This window comes from Solenopsis invicta, chromosome 6 (genome assembly GCF_016802725.1).
Source record: "Solenopsis invicta isolate M01_SB chromosome 6, UNIL_Sinv_3.0, whole genome shotgun sequence".
NCBI lineage: Eukaryota > Metazoa > Arthropoda > Insecta > Hymenoptera > Formicidae > Solenopsis > Solenopsis invicta.
The window spans coordinates 10,850,854-10,877,286 of NC_052669.1; the positions used below are offsets into that span (position 1 = coordinate 10,850,854).

The window sequence follows — 26,433 nt, forward strand, 5'->3', positions numbered from 1 at the left end:
GGGCACTTACGCGAATACTGAATTTAACGGTAAACATTAATAAACATAATCCCATGCACGCGGGATGTTGCATCGAATTGCCGCGGGGAATAAAGAATAAACGTGCCGTGATTAATGTGCAATCGAAAGACAATGCGTGTTTCGCGTGGTCGGTAGTGGCCTCTCTGTACCCTGCCGAAAGAAATGCAGACCGGGAGTCGTCATATCCACATTACGCGGAAGTCTTGAATGCTAGTGATATAACATTTCCAATGAATATAAAAGACATTGGAAAATTTGAACGTTTGAACGACGTGTCGGTGAATGTATACGGTACCGAATTCGACAGAAAAGAAAAGAAACTACGCGTATTCCCGATAAGGCTCACCAAGGATAAGAAGGAGAAGCATGCCAATCTACTGTACTTGGAAGATGAACGTGATAACAGCCTCGGTCACTTTGCATGTAAACAACCTGTCGCGACTGGTCAGTTCACAGCTGAACAATAATAAAAGAAGAAAGTACATTTGTGATCGGTAAGAATAATAAAATCTGTTAAAAAAAATATTTCTCACTTATAAAAATTGTTTTAATTTTAAAAATCGTCTTCTGTTTTTTATAGTTGTCTGCATTACTTTAGGTCTGAAGAAAAGTTGCAGTCACACAAAGTGGATTGTCAGCAATTAAACGACTGCGCCGTTTTACTACCGAGCGAGGATAACAAGTGGCTAGAATTCGATAATTACAACAACAAGGAGCGTTACCCTTTGTTGTTTATTCAGATTTGGAGTGCATACTGCGGAAGATTGACCCAGGAACAGAGAACACTTCAAATTTCCCGTATCAGCATCACGAGGTATTTAGTATAGCATATAATGTTAAGTGCTCATACGACGACGCGTTGTCAGAGTATCACTTTCGTCGCGATAACGATTGCGTCGTGTGGTTCGCGAAAGAACTCGAAAACCTGGCGCATAGCGTGAAAGCCAGAATATCCGCCAATGTTCCTATGGAATCATTAACTAAAGAGCAGCAAGAGGCATACAGTAACGCGAGGAATTGTCATATCTGTGAAAAACCGTTTGCACCGAATAGTATACGTGTGCGCGATCATTGCCATTTGACAGGGTCTTACCGTGGTCCTGCTCATTCAGATTGTAATTTAAATTACAAAAATTCATACGTTATTCCGATCGTATTTCATAATTTATCTGGTTACGATGCACATTTCATCATAAAAGAAATTGCCACCACGTTCGAAGGCAAAATCGATTTACTACCGATAAATAAAGAAAAATATATATCTTTTACCAAATATGTTGAAAATACTTGTGATAAAGACATAATTTTCAAAAATGCACGAAATTGTATACGGCTACGGTTCATCGATTCGTACAAGTTTTTAAGTTCAAGTCTTGACAAATTGGCATCGTTTTTAAGTCTTGATAAGTTAAAAATTTCTCATTCGGAATTTTCCTCGTTATCAAATGAAGACTTTGAATTGTTGACACGCAAAGGTGTCTTTCCATACGAATACGTGGATAATGTTGACAAACTGTATGAAACGCAACTGCCACCGCGTGAATCATTTTATAGTTCTCTTACCAAGCAGACGGTTACACAGTCTGCTTGGCAGTCACAGACAGATTATGCTCATGTTCAGAAAGTTTGGCAGCGGTTCTCAATCAAAACCCTGGGTGAATACAGCGACTTATATCTCAAGACCGATGTCTTATTATTGGCTGATATTTTTCAAAACTTCCGCGAAAGTAGCATTAATAGTTATGGTCTTGATCCAGCGCATTATTACACATTGCCAGGCTACACTTGGGATGCAATGTTGAAACTAACACGCGTAAGATTTGAGTTGCTCACCGATATAGACATGATCTTATTTATAGAACGCGGTATACGCGGTGGTTTGAGTCAATGCTCCGGTAGATATGCTAAAGCCAATAATAAGTACATGCGTTCTTACGATCCATCGAAACCATCGTCTTATCTAATGTATTTTGACATAAACAATATGTATGGTTTTGCGATGTGTCAACCATTACCATACGGTGAGTTTCAATGGATCGAAAACGTTGACAATTTTGACGTGAACGCGATCGCTTCGGATTCGCCCACTGGGTATGTGCTAGAAGTCGATCTCACATATCCACAATGTCTGCACGATCGACACACTGATTTACCTTTCTGTCCTACACAAAGTCATTCGTTAAACGTTCGTAACCGTCTTTTCGACGTTCATTGCTGCTCATTTTTGTCGTCTATCGCACGTCCTTCTCAAACAAAATCAACCTCTCGTCTGACTCGTTTCGTGGGTATACGATTTAATTTATAATTATGCCAGCTTCACGAAGTTCTTCCACGATGGACAACATCTCGTTGCCGTGAGCGTCGTTGCCCGCTCGATGTGAAGCGTCTAGCAATCGTAGACGATCTACTAATTCGTTGGGATCGTCCCAGTGCACGTAATCAATCGCCTTGTCGTTTAGTATCATAGCGCGAGGTAATCCCTTTCCGGATTTATTCGTTCTCTTTGGTGTAGATTCGATTGACATCAATGGTGCGATCATGTATCTATACTTGTATCCTTTGTTGCCTCGTAATCGACTCTCCGCGGTGTAATTACGTCTATGTACGTTTGTAGTCAACAATATGCTCTTGTACTTTTGCAAATCGTCCTCCTTATAGAGAAAATCATCGGGGAGTCTCTTAAAAATCAACTCGTAAAGACCGGGTGTGCCAGCGTATCGCACGCCATCGATAATTATGTTATCATTGATGTCCACGTCAAACTTTTTATTACCAAGCATCATTCCATCCTTGTCGAGACGAACACCATACACGGTGTCTATAATTTTCTCTTTTCCACCACCGCTGAAGAAATCTCCAATGTACTTTTGACCGAGCGGGCCAAAATGCTCAGACAACGTTTTTCGACCTTCCAACGTTTGCATCTGATGTTGAACAGACGTTCCAAACGAATCGTCTGTGGTTTTGAAAACGTCCTCGAGAGCCTTGTTAGTTAATGTTGCAGGACCAATCATCGTACGCGGTGTTGACGTTATCGCTGGTGAATCCATTGCGTCGTACGCTTGTTCAAAACGTTGCTTTTTGCTCGATGTTGCTTTCGACAATTCGTAAGATGCACCATCGTCGTCATCGTCGTCGCTCGGTCTTTTCTTAATTATTCTTTCTTCCTTCATTTCTTCTTTTCTTTTAATCGGCTGAGATTCCTCGACAATCTGTTTCAGAGGTGCGACGATGGGCTTGAAACGTCTCTCCATTGCAATTTCCTTCTCGATCCTGCCGGTTTTTAAAGCGCGATGTTTCTTGCGGATCGCATCGCTCGTTTTTTCAATCTCCCTCGCGAGTTGCTCACGCTTGCGTATATCTTTGTTATTTTCCGCCATGTTAACGTTCAACGTTGACGTATCGATAATGACTAATCGTTTTGCGGTACCGCGAATTCGTTAAATCCTTTTCTGTATCGTCCGTTACTAAGCGCGCTGTCCTTGTCTATCACTAGAAATCCATACTTTTGTTGCCAACAAGCACGGCACAAAGCACAAAATTCGTCGTACGACATGTCGGTGTTTACGTGATCGTTGTAAACGTGTTTGAGGTTGGTACCATCCTGTTTAAACAGAATTAGGAGATTGGCGTTATCGCGTATCAGATGTTTAGGTATCCTCGCGTACGTTTGACAAAGATAAAAGCAGTCGACATTCGAGTGGCGGCCCATTGAAAAGTATTCTCTCACCGCATCCTGCTTATCGCACGCAACGTCGTCGAAGACAAAGATTGAATTTGGAAGCGCCTCGCTCGGTGGAATAACGTCGCTATTATTGGAGAACGTAAAGTAGCCGATTTCATCGATCGATTTCAACAGATTTTCGAGATATTGATATTTAGGCTGCTGTAGCGACTTGGAATAAATATAAACATTCTCGAAACGTACACCATGCGGACTCTCGAGCAGGCTTATCAGAACATTAGTTTTGCCGCACGAAGATGGTCCCGCAATTATTGCGCGGATGGTACTCGGCAGCATTTCACCGTGTTTCCGCAACTGCGCGTTGTCCCCAATCATTCGCAATTTCTCGTCGCAGTTTGTAACGCGTATCGTCAGCGACTGCCGCACGAATTTTATGTTTCACACTAAACTCGCGTGACGCATCGAGGGCCTATTTATAGATATGTGAATAGCTCTTGAATAGAACTTGAGTAGCTCAGTATCAAAAATGTTTCTCGCGCTGTCACATCCCAGCGATATTCTGGACCTAAGCGCTGAGCAGTTGCAATATATACCTAAAGTCGTACTGTTACGCGTGTACGGTAATTACATCGACCACGTTTGGGAATGGCTTCCGAAACATATACAGGTGGACCCGGTAGTTCAAACTTATCGTCGCTGCGACGAGCATTATAATCAACCTTGGCAGCGTACGCACATCGACGGCCCTGCACCGAGGATAAAAGATTGCAGCGAATGTCAGCGTCGAAAAAACCGGAAGTTTGCTGAATCGAGCGATAAACGCGCTTCCTTTCGAGTTACATATCCCCGGTTACCAGTTTTGCGGTCCGGGCACTCGGCTGAAGAAACGATTAGCCAGAGGCGACACGGGCGTAAATCCATTGGACGCAGCGTGCCGCGAACACGATATTGCGTATTCTAAGAGTAACGAACTCGTCGATAGACACGCTGCTGACGATATACTCGCAGCGTCAGCACGGAAACGCATTACCGCGAGAGACTCGACTTTGGGCGAGAGAGCCGCCGCTGCAGCCATCTGGGCAGCGATGAAGGCCAAGACCAAGATCGGCATGGGTATGAATGCAAAGACGAGAAAGAGGAAAACGACGACGACGAAAAAAAAACGAGTACTTCCGTCGGCAAAACGAGGCGGCATGTTACCGATTCTGCCAATGTTGGGCGTTCTAGGATCTTTGATCGGTGGAGCTGCAAATGTAGCGAAAGCGGTAAGCGCCCGCAAAGATGCGCGACGTCAACTTGAAGAACTGCAACGTCACAATCGCGCGATGGAACAAGGTCGCGGTCTATACTTGGCACCTTATAAATACGGACGAGGAATTTATCTCGGGCCGTATAAACGCGGACAGGGCGTATCAACTAAGAGAAAAAAAAAAAACGTCGAAAAGACAATAAAAATGCCTGCGAGCGTGACCACCGACGTGCAATTGAACCAGCTGGCGAGACGTATGCGCATACCGTATTTTAGAGGTGTGTACATGCGTAATGCTTTACCGACGAGTGGCGTACGTCGAAACGAGAGCGGTATCGTTAATTTGGACGATACCACGGGCCCTGGCACGCACTGGGTGGCTTACGCAAAGAGGGGCAACCGCGTTGTGTATTTCGACAGCTTTGGCAATCTTCGACCGCCTCGAGAGTTGGTGCGATATTTCGGAAGCAATGTTACGATAGAGTACAATCAAACGTCCTATCAGACGTACAATCAAAATTTCTGCGGACAAATGTGCCTGAGATTTTTACAAACTGTTGACTTTTAAAAAGATCGATGAGGTGTCGAAGAGTCTCAGTATTCGTTGATCGCTTTTTTCCATCATGTCGTTTACGCTAACGCTAAGCGGAAAGAGCAGCGTTCTCACTGCAAATTACTCTCCGGCGATAGATTTGACCGATGCCGAATACGAACTCGGTTTAACGCTTTTTGAAACTTATAACACGATACCGAACGTGAACGCCTCAAACAATAAATTTTATTTCGGCAAAGACGATGTGGAGATTACGATACCCGAGGGATCATACGAGTTGCCGGCCATTAACGAATTTTTGAAACGCGCAATTTCGCAGAAACGTCCACGACGCAACGCGCCAGATGCCGGTGACACGCTAGTTGTCCGCGGCGATATCGGCGTGATCAATGATGACAACGAGGAAGCGATAGTGATTCGAGCTAATCATAACACGATGAAATGTGAAATTAAATGCGCTTACAAAATAAACTTTAACAAAGCCAACAGCATTGGATCCCTGCTGGGATTCTCGAAGCGTATACTGCAACCACGTAGATGGCACGAATCGGACATGTCAATTAATATTATGAACGTATATATTATCCGCGTCGAATGTAGTATCACCGCAGGTGCATACAATAACGGTGCGCGTGTGCATACAATTCATGAATTTTCTCCGAGCGTGCCTTCAGGATATAAGCTCAGTGAAAGGCCTGCAACAGTCATTTACTTGCCAGTGATCATACGAAGCGTTACGGATCTTACCATACGCATTGTCGATCAAAACGGACGATTGCTGGATTTTCGAGGGGAGGAAATTACCGTCAGGTTGCACGTTCGAAAACGATAACGCGACACATGAGATGCTTGTGTTGAGTGGAGCTGAGCGAGCAAAGAGAGATAACGCATTCTTTACAAGACCGGTGACATCATCATCATCATCGATTGATAATCCGACTCGATCAACTGAGAAGCGAAAGAGGCTCAGTGTATCAAACGTTAAATTTTTACAATCACTGGGATTCGCGGTACGACAATCTTGATTAAAAAAGAAAAAATGACTGATATTCTAAATATCGGAGACGAGCCAATCTTTGACGATCGAATTGTCAAGATTGAGACCCATGCTTATTCGCCGTATGCAAACACAACGTACGGGCACAGCGACGAGATAAGAATACCTATACAGCAACAGGATTTGTATACATTGCCGTACGAGAGCTTTCTATATGTCGAAGGGAGGCTGACAAAAAAGAAGAAACCTGAGGAGGTCAACGGTGACGTGGTTTTGGGAAATAATTGTGTTGCATTTATGTTTGACGAGATAAGATATGAACTCGACGGTGTCGAGATTGATCGTAATAGAAACGTGGGTATAACTAGCTCACTCAAAAACTATGTAACGCTGTCATCCGACAAAAGCGTGATTTTGCGAAATGCTGGCTAGGAAGAACAGTTGACTACCGCTGATGGCTACTTCAACTTTTGCATTCCGTTTTACGTGCTGTTGGGATTCTGCGAGGATTACCGTCGAGTAGTGATCAACGCTCGTCACGAATTGATCTTGATACGAGCGCGCAACGATAACAATTGTCTAAAGGGCAATTCAGCGGTAGAGCCTGTGATAGAATTGTTTAAGATTCAGTGGCGAATGCCGCACGTAATACTGAATGAAATAAATAAACTTTCGATGCTGCGCACATTGGAGAGCGGACGATACCTCAGCATGGCTTTTCGCTCGTGGGATCTTTACGAGTATCCGCTTTTGCAACGTACGACCAAGCACTCGTGGGCTATCAAGACCGCTACTCAACTCGAGAAGCCGCGATATGTCATCTTTGCTCTGCAAACCGGTCGAAAAAACGTCATGTCCGAGGACACGAGCCGATTCGACCATTGCAATTTAATCAACGTGAAACTGTACTTGAACTCTGATAGTTATCCTTATGAAGATATGAATTTAGATATTAGTAAAAATAGATGGGCTATTCTGTACGACATGTACGGCATTCTGCACGTTTCTGCAAAACTTATCTCGGATACGAGTATCTCGAGCCGAATCTCACAGTGACAAATTTTATACGTCACGGTCCTTTCGTAATAATAGATTGTAGTCAGCAAGTTGAATCAATCAAGAGCGCAACCGTTGACGTGCGATTGGAATTTGAGACAAAGGATAACGTACCAGAAAATACTAGTGCCTATTGCTTGATAATACACGATCGCGTGATTCAGTACAACCCGTTGACAAACATTGTGCGCAAAATCACTTAATTCCACGCATATATATATTATACGATACATCGACGTAGACCACAGTCTTCGTTTCGACCGCGACATGTCCGTGCCGACGTTCGTGGATCTGCAAGGTTTCCCCCTTGGACAATTGAGAGGTTTCGTCGTAAAAGAATTTGCTGCTCTTAGAGGGGGAAACGCGCATTATATCTTTGACAGCCCCCAGCCATGGGATTGGCTGATGAAATCCGAAAGATCTTGCGCCTCCTGGCTCACTGCCATGCATCATGGGCTAAGATGGGGCACCGACGGGGTGGTTCCGTACCGGAAAGCGAGACAAGTGATTACAACTGCAGTACTGGGTGCTGAAAATCCTGACGACAAGGAGATTGTATACGTCAAAGGACATGAGAAACGAGAATGGCTGGGAGAATTACTTCTGGACAATCGGCGAGAATACGCATACATCGAGAGCCTGGATGTGGATTACGAAGACGTGGATAATCTGAATAATCTAAATGATGCTAATACTTTTCAATGTGGGCAACACCGTACGAATAAACATTGTGCTTTACAAAATGTATTCAAACTTTACAATTGGTGGACACAATTGCAAAAATAAACATACGTAATATACGAGATACATTTTTTTTCCCCCTCCATTACATCTACGTTTCTCCAACGTTTTTTTCATGTTTCTCACGTTTAGTTTAACGTTTTTCATGTTTAGTTTAACGTTTTTCATATTTCACGTTTCATGTACGTCATGTTTCATGTATGTCATGTTTTACGTTTCATGTACGTCATGTTTCATGTATGTCATATTTCACGTTTCATGTACGTCATGTTTCATGTACGTCATGTTTCACGTTTCATGTACGTCACGTTTCATGTACGTCATGTTTCACGTTTCATGTACGTAACGTTTCACGTTTCATGTTTCTCACGTTTAGTTTAACGTTTTTCACGTTCAGTTTAACGTTTTTCATGTTTTTTCACGTTTAGTTTAACGTTTTTTCATGTTCTTTTCACGTTTAGTTTAACGTTTTTTCATGTTTAGATTAACGTTTTTTTCATATTTCACGTTTCATGTACATCATGTTTCATGTATGTCATGTTTTACGTTTCATGTACGTCATGTTTCATGTATGTCATATTTCACGTTTCATGTACGTCATGTTTCATGTACGTCATATTTCACGTTTCATGTACGTCATGTTTCATGTATGTCATGTTTCATGTACGTCATGTTTTACGTTTCATGTACATACGTCATGTTTCACGTTTCATGTACATCATGTTTCATGTACGTCATGTTTCATGTACGTCATGTTTCACGTTTCATGTACGTCATGTTTCATGTACGTCACGTTTCATGTATGTCATGTTTCACGTTTCATGTACATCATGTTTCATGTACGTCATGTTTCACGTTTCATGTACAACGTTGCCAGACCGCGAAAACGTGTCGTGACACGTTCGAGCGATAACGATGATGATGAAATTGTTTGATAGAGGGGAAAAGTATCCCCCACTCCTTTACAATTGCAGAAGCATAAACGTGTCGTGACATGTGAAAGTGATGACGACGACAATAATGAAATTGTTGAAAGAGGGGGAAGCCTCCCCTCTCCTTAAAAGTGCAGAAGCATTAATCTTCAAATAAGCATCATAATTTCTTGCAACATCAGTATTGCATCAGAGGTTTGAACGAACGATTCGCAATGTACTTTGCCGAGGGAGGTAACACATTGTACAGTGGTGAAGTGAAGAAGGAATGCAATGGGTAAGTTTCGATATTCTAATAGCGTTTATGCAACATTGTGTGATAAACTTTTGATTTTCTTTTACAGCATTTCGACGGAGCGTCGTACAGCGCGCTTATTGAGCAGACGTTACGCTTTGACAGCTACGAGTTACAAGTATTTGGAGATTGGAATTAACGTCGGTCCACCGAGTTACGTGGAGATCGCCATAGGAGATCATCAAGGACGAGAATTGATACTGTCTGTTGAAACGTGGAAAGGTCTCTACGAGCAACGATGGAATATTTCCAAATTAATTCGGAATGACTACAAGGACAATTTTATAAGCGTCGGACCCTTAACAATCAAAGTTAGTGTGATGAATGACGTTAGGCTCATACGTCTCGAATCTTCTAACGTGTATGTGACAGTGATTGAATCCACGTTACATCGTATGTTCAGTTTGTACGAGTGTATCAACGTAATGTTCGAGCGCTTAGTTAGAATCGTTGATACAGTCGATGTTAAGTACACACAATTCTTAAACATTGCGTCCAATGTAATGAATCAAGAAAAAGCGATACGCGAGAGCAATATCTTCGATATGCGTCAACTCGTCGATTGTGAGCTGTTAGCTTTATTTTTTACTGCATAAACAATGTATTCACAACAGACAATAAATTGTTTATTATTAAATTAAAATTGCAACCTTTTTTTATTTTTCCTCTTCCAAAAAAAATCCACAGTTATACATTAGTATCAATACCACGATATTTAGTTTTTAAATATTTTAAAAAGAATGTGCGAAGATACGAGAGTACAGTCAGGCTAAAAAAAGATGCGAGTATACGAGAGTAAAGTCAGGCTAAAAAAACGTGTGTTTCAAATGCTCAGTCGTAGGCTAAAAAAGATGCGAGTATAAGAGAATAAAGTCAGGCTAAAAAAAACATGTGTTTCAAATGCTCAATCGTAGGTTAAAAAGATGCGAGTATACGAGAATAAAGTCAGGCTAAAAAAAACATGTGTTTCAAATGCTCAATCGTAGGCTAAAAAGATGCGAGTATACGAGGGTAAAGTTAGGTCTTAGCGACGGAGAATGCTCTAGCTCTTCAGTCTCAGTCTAGCTCGCGCGACTGTAACAACGCAAAAATGGGTTACGGTCCAAATATTCCCGTGCAAATATCGCTTCCGGAAATAGAATTAGGTTTAGTGGTGCCTGAACCGCGTCAACCTATAAGTTTCCGGGAGTTGGTTATACGTTTTCGCGAGCTGGGTGCCCGTTTGCGTTATTTTAGGCTGGAAGGACCAGCCGTTCGCCGTCGTGCTGCGGTCATAGACAATGATGTAAATTGGTGGCCCGATGGACCAATTTTCCATGGTGGTCGCGGGAATGGCCGCTTGTTGCCCTTCCCCGGTATGGACTTGCAGCCTATACGCCGACCTCATCGATCGCTACGCGCTTCTAGACGGTCGCGGGGGTGGTCGATTAAACATCCCCCGTTTAGACCTGCCCATACGCCCGCCTCGTCATCTACATGATGCTGCCGAAGCTGCTCCTCGTGGTCGGGGGGCAGCTTTATTAGATTTTATGCGACGTGAGAGGGCTCAAGGTCAGGCTGGACCTTCACGAGATCGGGCTTCGGACGAGGAGAAGGAGGAGCAGGAGCAGGAGGAGGACAAGGAGGAGCAGGAAGAGGAGAAGGATGAGAGGGCTCAAGATCAGTTCGGACCTTCTCAAGATCGGGCTCCGGGCGAGGAGGAGGAGCAGGAGGAGGACAAGGAGGAGAACAAGGAGGAGCAGGAGGAGGAGAAGGACAAGGACAAGGAGAAGGAAAAACAATAGTGATAGTGGTGGTGGTGGTGGTGGTGGTGGTGCCAGCGGCGGCGGCGGATCGCCCCAGCGGACCCCGCGTTAGACAGCGCGCATCCCCTCCACGCACGCGGCGGATCGCCCCAGCGGACCCCGTGTTAGACAGCGCGCATCCCCTCCGCGTACGCGGCGGCGGTGGCGGCGGCGGGCCCCGTGGAAATAGCCGCGCACACCCCACAAAATATTCACCATCGTATCGCTTATCCCCTCGTGATGACAGACATTTCCGATTTCAAAGTACAGTCACATACACACCTCCTCGCGATGTGATTTATTATGTTTATGTAAACAGAGTGACAAGTACATGGTCCATGTTTACAGTAAATGGTCAGTAGTTGCCTCCACGCGACACATTTCAAAGGTGTCGGTCAAGAACATGGTCCTCGAATCGTTATCTCTGTTTACTTAAACATTGATTACGCAGAACCATTTCCGATTTCAAAGTACTGCCATACTCACCTCCTCGCGGTGTGATTTATTATGTTTATGTAAACAGAGTGACAAGTACATGGTCCATGTTTACATTAAATGGCCAGTTGCCTCCACGCGACACATTTCAAAGGTGTCAAATTTATTTAAACATCGGCCTAGAACATGGTCCTCGAATCGTTATCTCTGTTTGTATAAACATTGATTACGCAGAACTACCGGTTAGGTTTACACGTGTGACCTCGTTTTAAGCCCCCCCCTCCCCCTCCTCCACCCGGTTTGGTCCACCCGCGGGACCTTATCGCCAGTTAGGTCCCCCCGCGCGACCCGAAATATTCCCCCCCCTTCCCCGCACCCCCCTGAGATCCCCGAGTTAGAATCCGCCTATGCATTCTACTTATTAACATTTCTGATTAAATAGGTCAAAAATAAAGTTATATTTTTGGAAATAAAAAAAAGCATATGAATTTCAAACTGAGAAGTTGTAGATGCCCCCAAATATGACATTAATTTTCAAAGTTCAATTTAAGCAGTTTTCCAGAAAAACTACTCAAATTAAAATTTGAAAATGTCATGTTTGGGGGCACATACAAAATTTTTTAATAAATACATTAATATCTATCTAATATATTATTTTTTTTATAAGATATTTTAAAATAAAATTATATTGTGTAAATAGAAAAATACAAAAAGTGACTTTTTCAGTTTTTAAAAAATATACGCAGTCGAATTTGCTATCAATATAATTATACGTTAAATTCAATTATTGTACTTAAAAAATAGTAGTATGTTTATAAACTTGTAAAAACGACATCCAGTTATTGCACCCAAGAGTTCAATTTAGACTATAACAATTAACAAAAGTACACTTACCTTGTGGGATAACAAATCTGTTGAATATTATTTGAAGAAATACAGCAAGTTATGAACACAGAAATATGAAAAATGACACGAGTTTAACACTCTTAAGACATAATTCTTCCGCGCAGGAAAATAATCGAAGCAGATCTGCTCTGGTTAGAAATCGTATTGCATATGCCGAAACAAAAGAATGCGATGCGAGCAACGCGTCGCATGCATGTACCGAAACAAAAACACGCGACGCGAGCAACGCATCATCTTGAAAAACTTTTCAATTTTTTTTACTTTTCAGTTTTTGTGTAGTATAAAGTATAAAATGTGATATACATATAAAATTTTTCTTAGAAAATATTTTAGTTATTATACACATAATTTCAAATTTATACAATAAATTTTTGGATCTAAAGATTTTATTTAATAATTTTTATTTTTTTTTTTAAAGAAATATCTTTCATCGCTCATTTTGCCACCCCCCAAAATTTGCCGCCCTAGGCCCGGGCCTAGGTAGGCCTTGCCGCTAATACGACTCTGCGTCTGACTTTAATATTTTATCAGACTTTAATATTTTACTCGAAAATTATTGCAAATATTACAAAATGGTATTAGACTTTTTGATTTATCTTGATCCTTTCTACCTTATTGTGATAATTTTAATATTTTATCAGACTTTAATATTTTACTCGAAAATTATTGCAAATATTACAAAATGGTATTAGACTTTTTGATTTATCTTGATCCTTTCTACCTTATTGTGATAATTTGTATACATTGGTCTGGACGGGATCCGATAGCGCATGGTGCAATAGCCCACCAACCAATCATCTTAACATATCTAACCCAACCAACGGAAAAACTCTAGGCCTCGGCCGCTGTGAGTAGTGGTGTGCTATCGGTCCCGTGTGCTATCGGGATCCGCCCCATTGATCTGAGACACCTTGTATATACAGGGTGTCAGATGAAGTTCACTTGTGGTCTCGTGGGTAGAGCAAGTAAAACTGAGCAGAAATGTTCTGTACCATTTTTTATTATTTACAACGGACAGGATCCGATAGCGCACGGTACGATAACCCATCAATCAATCATCTTGACTTATCTAATCCAACCAACGAAAAAACTCTAGGCATTGGCCGTGAGTGGTAGTGTGCTATCGGTCCCGTGTGCTATCGGGATCCGCCCATTCGCAACAGTTATCGAGATAAAAAGAAATTAATATAGTCAGCAAATGAGCGCGTACTCTCCCTGCCCACCGCACGCGGGAACCGCCTATTGGTTGCCAAATTATAAGCAGCCGCGGCAGACGGCGTGGTAAGAAGGGAGAAGCAGCAATGGCTGTCTTACCCTTCACACCGCGTCGCTTGTCGCGGCTGCCAATGATTTGACGATCGAGGATCGTGCGTTGACTTGGCAGAGGACGGACGCATTAGAAGATAGCTCTGTTATCTTAAAGAATAATCCGAGATTAGCCTAATTGCACTAAGTTAATTAATTTATCATTTCTTCTAAATGAAAGAGAGGTAATGAGGAAGTTGGAAGTTCTGTCACAGAGAGCTGCAGATCGAGCATTTGTTGGTTTTTCAAGTGGAAACTAAGTCACCGCCATCTTCCACTTCCATTTTGGAAGACTGTTCTAACGAACCACAAAAAAGGCTGTAAATCCTCCATTTTGTAAAAGAACACAAAGTCCAAGAATTTAGAGAAATGTCGTCCTTTTTACACATTGCATCAGCCATTGCATGGGCCACCATGGAGAAATAAAAGGATCGCTGCACCTTGCGTCGAATTTACTGAAGATGAGTCTTTCACAACGAGGAGGGTTCCGATAGCGCACATCCCGATAGCCCACCAACCAATCATCTTGATTTATCTAACCCAACCTACGGAAAATCTCTAGGCATCTGCCATTGTGAGTGGTTTGTGTGCTATCGGGATGTGCGCTATCGGGACCCGCCGCTCACAACGTGGCATCAATCTAAAACGATCAGACGAAACGAGTCGAATTCCACACACGTGGGCCGGTGAGTCTCTCCTGGTATATTTTGGCAATATATTGTTTGATTGATTTGTGTTAAAAAAAAACTTTTTTTGGTATTTGTGATATGATGCGTGTCTGATTCCTTCATAAAAGGGGAAAAAAAATTTTGTTAGAAAATATTCATATAATACATGCATTAAATTATTTTAAAAGAGAACAAGAATCTTGGTCGAGATCTTTCAATTTGGAATTCAATTTCGTTGGCTGGATGGGCTGGAAATATTTTATGTGCTCCTTTAGAAAGAATAAAAGAAAAGAAAAGTAAAGAGAGATGTTTTTCCTAAAGATATTACTAATCATTTATACTAATATCTATGCTATCTCATCCCAGCAAACATCACGTTACATGTAACGTAAATGTTAGTTATAATTTTTTACTCAACAATGTAATTGTTATATAACACACTCGTTATATAACAGTTACATTGTTAAGTGGAAAATTACAACTAACATTTACGTTACATGTAACGTTGTGTTTGGTGAGATTTTTGATAAAGATAAGTTCGCATTTACATTAAATCATTTTGGAATATTCATGTGCTTGCGTACCTTTGTGTTTGCTGCACTTTGATATAGTTATTGTATAATATCTAGTAAATAACAGATGGTATTAATTGATTTTGTTCTTATGGATTTTGAACTTTGGCAATTTTAAATTGACATATTGATAGCAAAATTCATATACAAATAATGGGATCCAGTAAGTACTTCCTTATATAAGCTAAGTAATTTACGGATTTTATGGTAAGGACACCTGCTAATTTTCATGATATTATTACAATTTGTGGCTTGACTTTACCGCTTACCGCTAGTGCGATTACCTTTTAAATAAGTAAGTAAATTAATATTGATTTTCTTGTGTCCACGGACATAGTTGGAGCTTGGAATTTAAATTTTATTTGATCTGAACATCCTTGAGACATTTGTGATGAGGCAAACATATTCTGGTATCTGTTGCTACCTCAGTGAACTGTGATATTATATAGATTTATACTTTTAGAATTTTAAATAGACTTTTCCTTAACAGGATGAGATCCCAATCAGGACACAATATTTAAAAAATGTTTTTAAAAACATTTAAAAAACATTTTTAAAAACATTTATAAAAACATTAAAAATAATGGATAAGTGCCCTTTCTTTTCATTAAAAAAAATGTTTATTTTAACATTAAAAAAATGTTTTTCAAATATTATAAAAACGTTTTTAAAACATTTAAAGAAAACATTTATTAAACGTAAAGAAACGTTCTTTTTAACGAAGCATAAATGAGCAAAACAATATTTAAAAAAAACTTGCAATAAAAAAATTTTTCAAAAACGTTAAAATTAGTGGATTTACACTCCTTTTTATATTAAACAATTTTTTTTAATATTGAGATTTTTTTCTTAAGAATTTTTTTCTCGGAAATTTCCACGCGGTCACCTATCCAAGTTGCGACTAGTGAACGTTGCTTGACTTTTATGATCGCTGCGAACTGATCCCTCGTGATGATCTGTAAACACTTTGTGTTCATGCATGTACATCACTGATAGATTAGGTCAATATGTTATCAAAAAGACAAAATATATATAATTAAAGTATATTATTTATTTAAATATACAGGGTGTCAGGTAACTACCGCCCGTGGTTTCGTGGATTGATAAATCAAATAAAACTGAGCAGAAAAGTTCTTTACCATTTTTTAATATTTGCCATAGTTAACGAAAAAAAAAATTAATAAAGTCTGCGAATAAGCGCGTATCACCGCGCGCAAGGACCGCTCGCCGGTCGCCGAGACATAGGCAGCCGCGGCTGTAGGCGCGGCGCTGTGCGGTGAGGAGGGAAAAACAGCTACTGCTTTTCCTTCCTCACCGCACAGCGCCGCGCCTACAGCCGCGGCTGCCTATGTCTCGGCGACCGGCGGGCGGTCCTTGCGCGCGGTGATACGCGCTTATTCGCAGACTTTATTAATTTTTTTTTGTTAACTATGACAAATATTAAAAAATGGTACAGGACTTTTTTTCTCAGTTTTACTTGATTTATCAATCCACGAAACCACGGGCGGTAGTTACCTAACACCCTGTATACGAGTATAAGTTAATTTTTTACTGATTTTATATATATCGTATAAGTTAATTTTTTACTGATTTTCATAGATGTTATTGAAATATTTTTTAAACAAATTTTAAATTTAATAATAATTGAAAAATAAAGAGCTTAAATGTTAAATAAATAATAAATAAACATAATTTTATAGAGATGAAAAATAAGTAAAAAAATTAATATTAAATAAACATTAAATAAATATTAAATGAACATGTAACAAATGCTTATTAAAATCATTTCTTCAATTAAATAATTCATGAAAAATAAATACTTAAACAATATTAAATAAATATTTAAAAAATGTTTATTAAAAAAAAATAATAAATATTAAATTAATATTCAATAAATGTAAAATTAATGTTTTTGAAATTGTTGTTTTAAATAAAAAATTAATATAAAATGAATATTAAATAAATGTTAAGTAAATGTTAAATTAATGTTTTATAAACGGTTTTTTAAATAAAAAATTAATGTAAAATAAATATTAAATTGATGTTGAATAAATATTAAATTAATGTTTTTAAAACACGTTTATTCAAATAAAATTTAATGTGAAATAAATATTAAATTAATATTGAATAAATGTTAAATTGATGTTTTTAAAAAATGTCTTTTTAAATGATAAATTAATGTGAAATAAATATTAAATTAATGTTTAATAAATTTTAAATTAATATTTTTTAAAAATGTTTTTTTAAATAAAAAATTAATGTAAAATAAATATTAAATTAATGTTTAATAATGGTTAAATTAATGTTTTTAAAAAATGTTTTTTTAAATAAAAAATTAATGTGAAATAAATATTAAATTAATGTTTAATAAACGTTAAATTAATGTTTTTAGAAAATGTTTTGTAACAAACCGCCTTTCCGCCGAAGTGCAGCTGTACCGCGCGTGCGTCTACGGCCGTGGCCGCGGCCTTCAGCAAGGCTACGGTACCAGCGCGTCAACAAGGATTCCGAGAATCTCGGCTCGGAATCCCGCGCACCTGTAAATAAACACCGTGTAAGATACCGCGTTTAAACGCCGACCGTTCCGAATCTCGCGTATACATACCGTCCTTCCGTCCGCGCGTTCTGATTTTCGTTTGTCCGTCCGCACGTAAATTCTAAGCTTTGTTACGTCCGTCCGAGCGTCACCGCCATCCGTCCGTCCGCGCGCCGTGGCCAGAACGCCACGCTTTTGTATTGAACCGACCGTACGCGAAATAAAGATTCACTTATTTATCCAACAACACCAGTCTAGTTCTCTTGGCGACTTCAGTCCGCGTCCTCGTCCGCCGAACCCACGCCGCCCCGTGCGCGGAAAAAGACAGGTCGTTACAGTTTTTTTAAATGAAAAATTAATGTGAAATAAATATTAAATAAACGTTAAATAAACATTTTCCCAAATCATTATTTTAAATATTTAATTAATGTTAAATAAACATTTAATAAATATTTAATAAATATTTTTGTTATAATGAATTGTACAATGAAAAATTAATATTAAATAAATATTAAAAAAACATTTAAAAAATATTGTGTGCTGATTGGGATCTTGCAGCAATTGCTTAGATCTCTATTCAATTCAATTTGTGCAAGAGTTGGTTATCATTTATATTTATTTTCTAATACCCATAAAAAGTGAAATTTCTGTTTAATTTTGATAGTTATGCTGTACATTATAATTTTACGCGGGAAATTTCCGAAGAAGAATTCCCGAGATTCTTTTCTTTGCAAAAAATGTTTTCCAAAATGTTACAAAAATATTGTTTTGTTCATTGAAATTATGTGGTGTAATAATATTTATGTGAATATTTTGGAAAAATTTATAACATTGTTGCTGAGATGTTTTAATGCAATATTTCAAAAAACGGACATTTTAATGTTGCTGCAATCTTTCAGCAATGCTGCAGCAATGTTTTGCAATCAAAATGCAATATTACAATGTTTCAATAAAATTATTCTGCAATGTTCCTGCAATCTCTTTGTGCTGTATGGATAACATCCCACATAGCACGTAATATTGCAGTGATATCACAGCAATATCACTTTTTTATTGCAATATTACAAATAAAATATTGCAGAAATATCACAAAATATTACTGTGATATCATAGTAATATCAAAATGTCCGCAAAAACGCATCACAGTAATATTACTGTAATATTTTACAATATTTCTGTGATGTTTATTCTGTGATATTTAAATAATATTGCAAGAAATTAAATAAATGAATTATTTTAATTTTTTTATTTTTATTGTTATTCTTAATATTATTTTCATATTGTTACATGTAATATATATTAGACATAGAAAAAAATAATTATATTTATTAAAACAGAATACAATAATGTAAACGTAATAAATATTTAATTTACAAAAAATATCTCTTGTGTCTTTTTTCATTTTTGTTAAATAAGATTTAATTTGAATTATAATTTTAATTTATGTTCAAGATTAAATAACAATACAAAATGTTATTTACATGTAAAAATATAAAATTTTATATGGAACAGCGTTCCACACACACGTCACGTTGGGAAAAGAATTAGGACAAGTATTTGTCTCCAAATTACAACACGCAATAATTTTCCTTAAAATCTCATTGAAGTGTGAGCTAGTGAGTCGGCCGCGGTGGCGTCTAGATATAACACCTGTGGTTGCATTCGACTCACGGGAAGGTCTCCAGCGGCGCGGCCACCTAACGGTGGTGCTAGCACTCAGTTGTTTGCGTAGAGTTTTATACATATGGCGGGACCGCATAGCAGCTATGCACGCGCTCGCTTGTTTCGTCGTATGTTGTGACGATCGGTGACCGAGCCGCAACATTACATGCATACATATAATTAATAAACATTGTAAAATACTTAATTAATGATGGAATATATATATATATATATATATATATATATATATGTATATATATGTATATGTATATATATATATATATATATATGTATATATAATCATATTTTTTAATAGAATTAAAAAAGTAAAGTAAAGTCTAAAGAAAAATTTGTTGGAAATTTAATATTTTAATTAACTTGAAAAAACCTTTACTGTGGTGTATAATAGTCTAATCAATATTAATGAATAAACTATTTTACAAAATAATGTACCAAGCAGTAAATATTAAACGACGTAAAAATGTATATTTTTTTCAAAAACTTAAATATACCTTAAAATATTTATTGCCAAGTGAATAATAAATATGTATTGACAAAACTTTTTGTAACATTTTCTTTAAAAAAATTCTTCATCATAAAAATTTTTAAAAATTAAAATCGATTTTTGTGCTCCTGTAAAAATTATAAATGACAATAAGACAAATAAAAAGGTTTTTCTGTAATTTTTAATAAAATCATTATTGATCGAGTTGTAAAGCGATAATGAAATTGATAGATTACATAGAAGAACGTACATTAGTTTATATATACAGTTTAAAGGGATAAACTAAGTAAATATCTAAAACAATAATAAAGTTAATTAATTCTTTTTCATAACTTTCACTTTTATTTCACGAAAGGGCAAAGACATTATTATTTTATTTAAGTAGTAAGTTGATTTCTTTTTCAGGATACTAACCCACATAGCACGTAATATTGCAGTGATATCATAGCAATATCACTTTTACATTGCAATATTACAAATGAAATATTGCAGAAATATCACGAAATATTACTGTGATATCACAGTAATATCAAAATGCCCGCGAAAACGCATCACAGTAATATTACTGTGATATTTCATAGTAATATTACTGTAATATTTCACAATATTTCTGTGATGTTTATGTGATATTTAAATAATATTGCAAGAAATTAAATAAATAAATTATTTCAATTTATTTTATTTTTATTCTTAATATTATTTTCATATTGTTACATGTAATATATATTAAACATAAAAAAAATAATTATATTTATTAAAACAGAATACAATAATGTAAACGTAATAAATGTTTAATTTAAAAAAAAAATCTCTTGTATCCTTTTTCATTTTTGTTAAAAAAGATTCAATTTGAATTATAATTTTAATTTATGTTCAAGATTAAATAACAATACAAAATATTATTTACATGTAAAAATATAAAATTTTATATGGAACAGCGTTCCACACGTACCCCTTAAGAAAAAATTGATAAACTTGTTTCAATAAACTGATTACTAATCAGTAACTGACAAAATATAATCAGTTACTGATTAGTAATCAGTTTATTGAAACAAGTTTATCAACTTTTTTTTCAGGGGACGTTACATTGGGAAAAAAATTAGAACAAGTATTCGTTTCCAAATTACAACAAGCAACGATTTTCTTTAAAATCTCACTGAAGTGTGAGCTAGTGAGTCGTGGTGAGCAGTGGTGAGCCGGCCCGGTCGGCCGCAGTGGCGTCTAGATATAACACCTGTGGCTGCACTTGACTCACGAGAAGGTCTCCAGCGGCGCGGCCACCTAGCGGTGGTGCCAGCACTCACTTGTTTGCGTGGAGTCTTATACACACGGCGGGACCGCATAGCGGCTGTGCACGCGCTCGCTTGTTTCGTCGTATGTTGTGACGGTCGGTGACCGAGCCGCAACATTATATACATACATATAATTAATGAACATTGTAAAATACCTAATTAATGATAGAATATATATAATCATATTTTTTAATAAAGTTGAAAAAAAAGTGAAATCTAAAGAAAAATTTGTTGGAAATTTAATATTTTAATTAACTTGAAAAACCTTTTACTGTGGTGTATAATAGTCTAATCAATATTAATGAATAAACTATTTCACAAAATAATGTACCGATCAGTAAATATTAAATGACATAAAAATGTATATTTTTTTAAAAACTTCTAAATATACTTTGAAATATTTATTGCCAAGTGAATAATAAATGTGTATTAACAAAACTTTTTGTAAACATTTTTTTTTTAAATTCCTCATGATAAAAATTTTTAAAAATTAAAATCAATTTTGTGCTCCTGTAAAAATTATAAATGGCAATAAGACAAATACAAAGGTTTTTTGTAATTTTTTAATAAAATCAGTATTGATCGAGTTGTAAAGCAATAATTAAATTGATAGATTACATAGAAGAGCGTACATTATAGTTTATACATATATACAGTTTAAGGAATAAACTAAGTAAATATCTAAACTAATAATAAAGTTAATTAATTTTTTTTCTTAACATTTACTTTTATTCCACGAAATGGTAAAGACATAATTATTTTATTTGTAAGTTGATTTCTTCTATAGAATACCGAAATTACCAAGAATATTAAGGATACTAAAAATATCGAAATTAATCAAAGAGATACTGACGTTGCATTAATAAGACATAATAAAAACGTCATTTGACATTACCTTGTTCTTTGAAATTAAATATTGCAACAATATATTGCAATGATATCATTGGAATATTTTAATGTTATTATCACTGTGTAATATCACAATAATATTTCTGTGATATCAGTGGAATATTTCAATGTCATTATCACTGTGTAATATCACAGTAATATTTCTGTGATATTTCACAGTAATATGTAATATTTCTGTGATATTGCAATGATTCTGTGATATCACAGAAATATTACGTGCTATGTGGGAAAATTACCAAGAATATTATGGATACTGAAAATATCAAAATTAATCAAAGAGATAGTGACGTTGCATTAATAAGACATAATAGAAACGTCATTTGACATTACTTTGTTTTTGGGATTAAATATTACAACAATATATTACAATGATATTACTGAAATATTTTAATGTCATTATCATTGTGTAATATCACAGTAATATTTCTGTGATATTTTACAGTAATATGTAATATTTTTGTGATATCACAGAAATATTACGTGCTATGTGGGATCTTATAATTTATAACTTTTTATAATTTACAACGTCTTATAATTTATAATATTATAGAAACTCTCAAAGTGTATTATTTTTTGGAATAAATCTGCTCGTTAAAGCCTTATTATTAATCTTTATAAATAATTTTATTATAATAAATAATTTATTAAATGTTTTTATTAATTTTGTATTAATAAAAAGTTGCTTAATTTTATTAGTATATGTAAGTACATTAATATTAATTAATTTAAAATATACTAAAGATAATGTAATTGTAAAATATAATAGCAAAAAGTTTAAAAAAAAGTAAAAAAAAATTTGATACTGTGGAGATTTGAACCCGGTCTGCCACAAAGGAAAAAATGTAACTCTACAACTAAGCCTTCTCACCCACGACGCTCTCTTGGATAGTGGTTCAAGATTCTAGTACTTAACATACGAACGTCCAAATGTTAAACTTTAATTGCAATTTTCTTAAAAAGTAAGGCCCATTCACGCTAACCCTTTTACACTTTTAATATACTTGTTCTCCCCTTTCGAATGAGCTATGATTCATTTCTTTGGTATTTTACAGTTCTTGCTTACTCCTTGTTAGTGAAAGGATATTTACCGGAAACTGTGCTAGCAGGAAAATTTATTAACAAACGGATGGAGCAAGGTCAAACATTTTTTGCCTTCTTTGTATAAATAAAATTTACACCCTTACTTTGCTTATCCCATTGATTTAGAGAACTGTGAGACATGGATACGACTTTGGGCATGGATGCGGTTGAATCGAGGTTGGATTCTGATATCAATATAGCCTTCAAGAGATTGATTTCTTGCAAAAAATTGGACTTTGAAGAAGTGGACATCTACACAGATGGATCAAGGAGGTCGATTGTGTATCATGTAACTAGAGTGAAAATGACAAAAGTGAACAAATTTACTAGAGTATTTATAATTGCATTGGTCAATACCTAGTGAATTTGCTCACTTTTGTAATTTTCACTCTAGTTACATGATATACAATCGACTCCATGATCCGTGGGTTCGGGAAATGATAACACATTGGATAACGTGCCAATTTCCAATAATTACATAGTGGGTTGCTCGATGTAGATCCCCAAACTTAGGATAAAGGGTAAATATAAATTAGACTTATTCACCTCCTTCTTTTCGGCGGAGGCTGTGGCAATTGGGAAAGCATTGGAATTGGTTTGTCAGAATGGCTTGAGAGCTGTAAATATACTATATGTACGATTCAAGGAGCACATTAAATGCTATTGAATCATGTTGTAGGGGAAGTTACAACTCTTATATTAAATTACTAGATCCTATTATCATAGATTTATTTTATTGAATAATTGCCTTAATGAAAAATAATTATCTGTTGTTAAGATTCACATGGTGTCTGGCTCACAAAGATATAACCGGCAATGAGATAGCTGACGCGTTGGCAAAAAAGGGGTCGAGAGTTGGAACTCCGATTATTAATAAGATCGCCTTTAAGGAGGGCATAGGATGTTTACTTAATAATTATCTAACGATGGATAGTTACTACTTTGATTCTATAGTGAAAGGAACTGGTAAATATTATTTCGACCATTTTAAAAATGTGAATCTTGGATGCCTTAAAAAATTTAAATTAAATAGAGGTTTATTTGGAATCTGCTAAAATAATTACGGATTTGGTCTTTACTAGAAAAATTAAACACAAACATTGAGATTGGTAGAATCCCGGGCATGCTTTTGAGGAGCTGAGGTACAGGATGTTAATCATATTTTCTGGGCTTGTCCCCACTTAAATAAAGTCTCCAAGTTAATAATAAAGAAATTAATGAAACTAGGCCTCTCTGTGGAATAGGGATCTGATAGCGCACGGTGCGATAGCCCACCAACCAATCATCTTGACTTATCTAACCTAACCAACGGAAAAACTCTAGGTATTGGCCGCTGTGAGTGGTGGTGTGCTATCAGTCCCGTGTACTATCGGGATTTGTCTTGTGAAATACTTGTTTAACAACTTAGATTTTAAAGTCATGAATGTTATTAAGAAATTCATATAGATATGAAGGAATTTGACATTATATTATAATCTATTACAAAAATAAGTACTTAAGTATTTAGTAATTGTCTTATGTTGGAGTAATACTTAAACTTTAGGAATATTGCCAAAATGGGTTTCCCGGGAGATCTCATTGTTCTCAGGTGTTGGAGAGGAGACGAGTCATCTCGGGGCAATATCCATTGCATGAAGCAGAGATCCCTGTCTAGGATTTACTACCTGCCCTGAATAAAAAATTGGTACTTAGTCCCAACAAGGACTGAAATCTATGGCCTTGTAAAGAAGAAGAAGAAGTTTGGCGACCAACAAGCGGTCCCCGCATGCGGTAAGTAGTACGTGCTTATTTGCCGACTTTATTAATTTTTATCTTGGTAACTATTGCAAATATTGAAATATGATACAAGACTTTTCTGTTTTACTTGTTCTATTAACCCACGAGACCATGGGCAAATTTTATCTGACACTCTGTATATACAGGGTGTTAGAAAAAAACCTTTTATGCCCTCGTGGGTTGATAGAGCAAGTCATACTGAGAAGAAAAGTCGTTTATCATTTTTCATTATTTGCAATAATTAACGAATTAAAAATTAGTAAAATTTGGCGATTGAGCGCGTATTTTCCCTGCCCACCGCACGCGGGAACCGCCTGTCGGTCGCCAAGGGATACGGGCAGTCGCGCGGTAAGGAGAGAGAACCAGCATTGCCTACCGGCGCTCGGCTGCCACACACGCAAAGTTGCGCGCGCATGTGTCTTCTTCTTTTTTGTAAGGCCTTGGATTTCAGACTAAGTAAAGGCTAAAGGCCATGGCACATAGAAAAACTTAATCATTAAGACGTACGCAGTAAGAAATTCAATGTGTTGGATTTGCTACTGCTTACGTTTGGCCTTATGTTCTCAACTGCCATTGGCTAATTTGCTTACAGCTTAAGTTTTACTGCTTAAGTTTTTTTATATGTCCTAGCCTTAAGTGCCAAATATTAGACTTCACATGCAAGTCTCTAGTAAGGAAATCGGAAAGCAGGTAGAAGGTGGGGCGCGCTTGATCGTGCATCCTCCTCGTTTGACACTTGGTCGAGAGAGAAAACATGATACGACGTAATGATATGGAGAAATGCGTTGTTCTTTCTTTTTACATCGCCGCCACCTGCAACTGCCCCTAGCTTAGCGACCAACGGGCGGTCTCCGTGTGTGGTGGGCAGGGAAAATACATGCTCATTCACCAAACTTTATTAATTTTTAAATTGTTAACTATTGTGAATAATGAAAAATGGTAAAGGAATTTTCTTCTCAGTATGACTTGCTCTATCAACCCCCGAGAGCATGGAGGGTTATTTTTTGATATATATAATTCAAACTGTGTAAAGAATACATGTCGGATTAAATGTTGTAATTAGTAAACAACGTACTTGTAATAAGGTCATGCTGATCATTGCTGTATTTAATATTATTTGTATACCTAGCGTTAACGAAAACGTATCCTCGATCAGTTGAGCGAACCTACACAGGAAAAAAATTAACCATTTATTTTGTTTCATATACAGGGTGTCAGAAATCTAAAATTTATGCTCTTGTGGGTTGATAGAGCAAGTCATACTAAGAAGAAAAGTCTTTTACTATTTTTCATTATTAGCAATAGTAATCGAAATAAAAATTAGTGAAGTTCGTCAAATAAGCGCGTATTTTCCCTACCCACCGCATGCGAGGACCTCCCGTTCGTCGCCAAACCATAAACAGCCGCGGCAGGCGGTGCGGTGAGGCGGGTAAGACAGCCATTGCTCATTTGACGAACTTTACTAATTTTTATT

General features: G+C 37.0%; 2 protein-coding genes across 3 annotated transcripts in view; one reads left to right on the forward strand and one right to left on the reverse strand.

Moving 5' to 3' along the window:
- Nucleotides 1-26,433, reverse strand: part of LOC113005898 (odorant receptor 13a) — a 75,720-nt gene that overhangs the window by 17,590 nt on the left and 31,697 nt on the right. For both annotated transcript variants that reach the window (XM_039451294.1, XM_039451293.1), the window contains exon 6: nucleotides 26,035-26,125. In XM_039451294.1, coding sequence (XP_039307228.1) covers nucleotides 26,035-26,125 — 91 coding nt within the window. The remainder of the gene's footprint in view (nucleotides 1-26,034; nucleotides 26,126-26,433) is intronic.
- LOC120358180 lies at nucleotides 9,439-10,172 on the forward strand. The gene is made up of 2 exons (XM_039451301.1): nucleotides 9,439-9,511; nucleotides 9,579-10,172. The coding sequence occupies exons 1-2, from the start codon at nucleotides 9,450-9,452 to the stop codon at nucleotides 10,123-10,125; spliced, it is 609 nt and encodes a 202-aa protein (XP_039307235.1). The 5' UTR covers nucleotides 9,439-9,449; the 3' UTR covers nucleotides 10,126-10,172.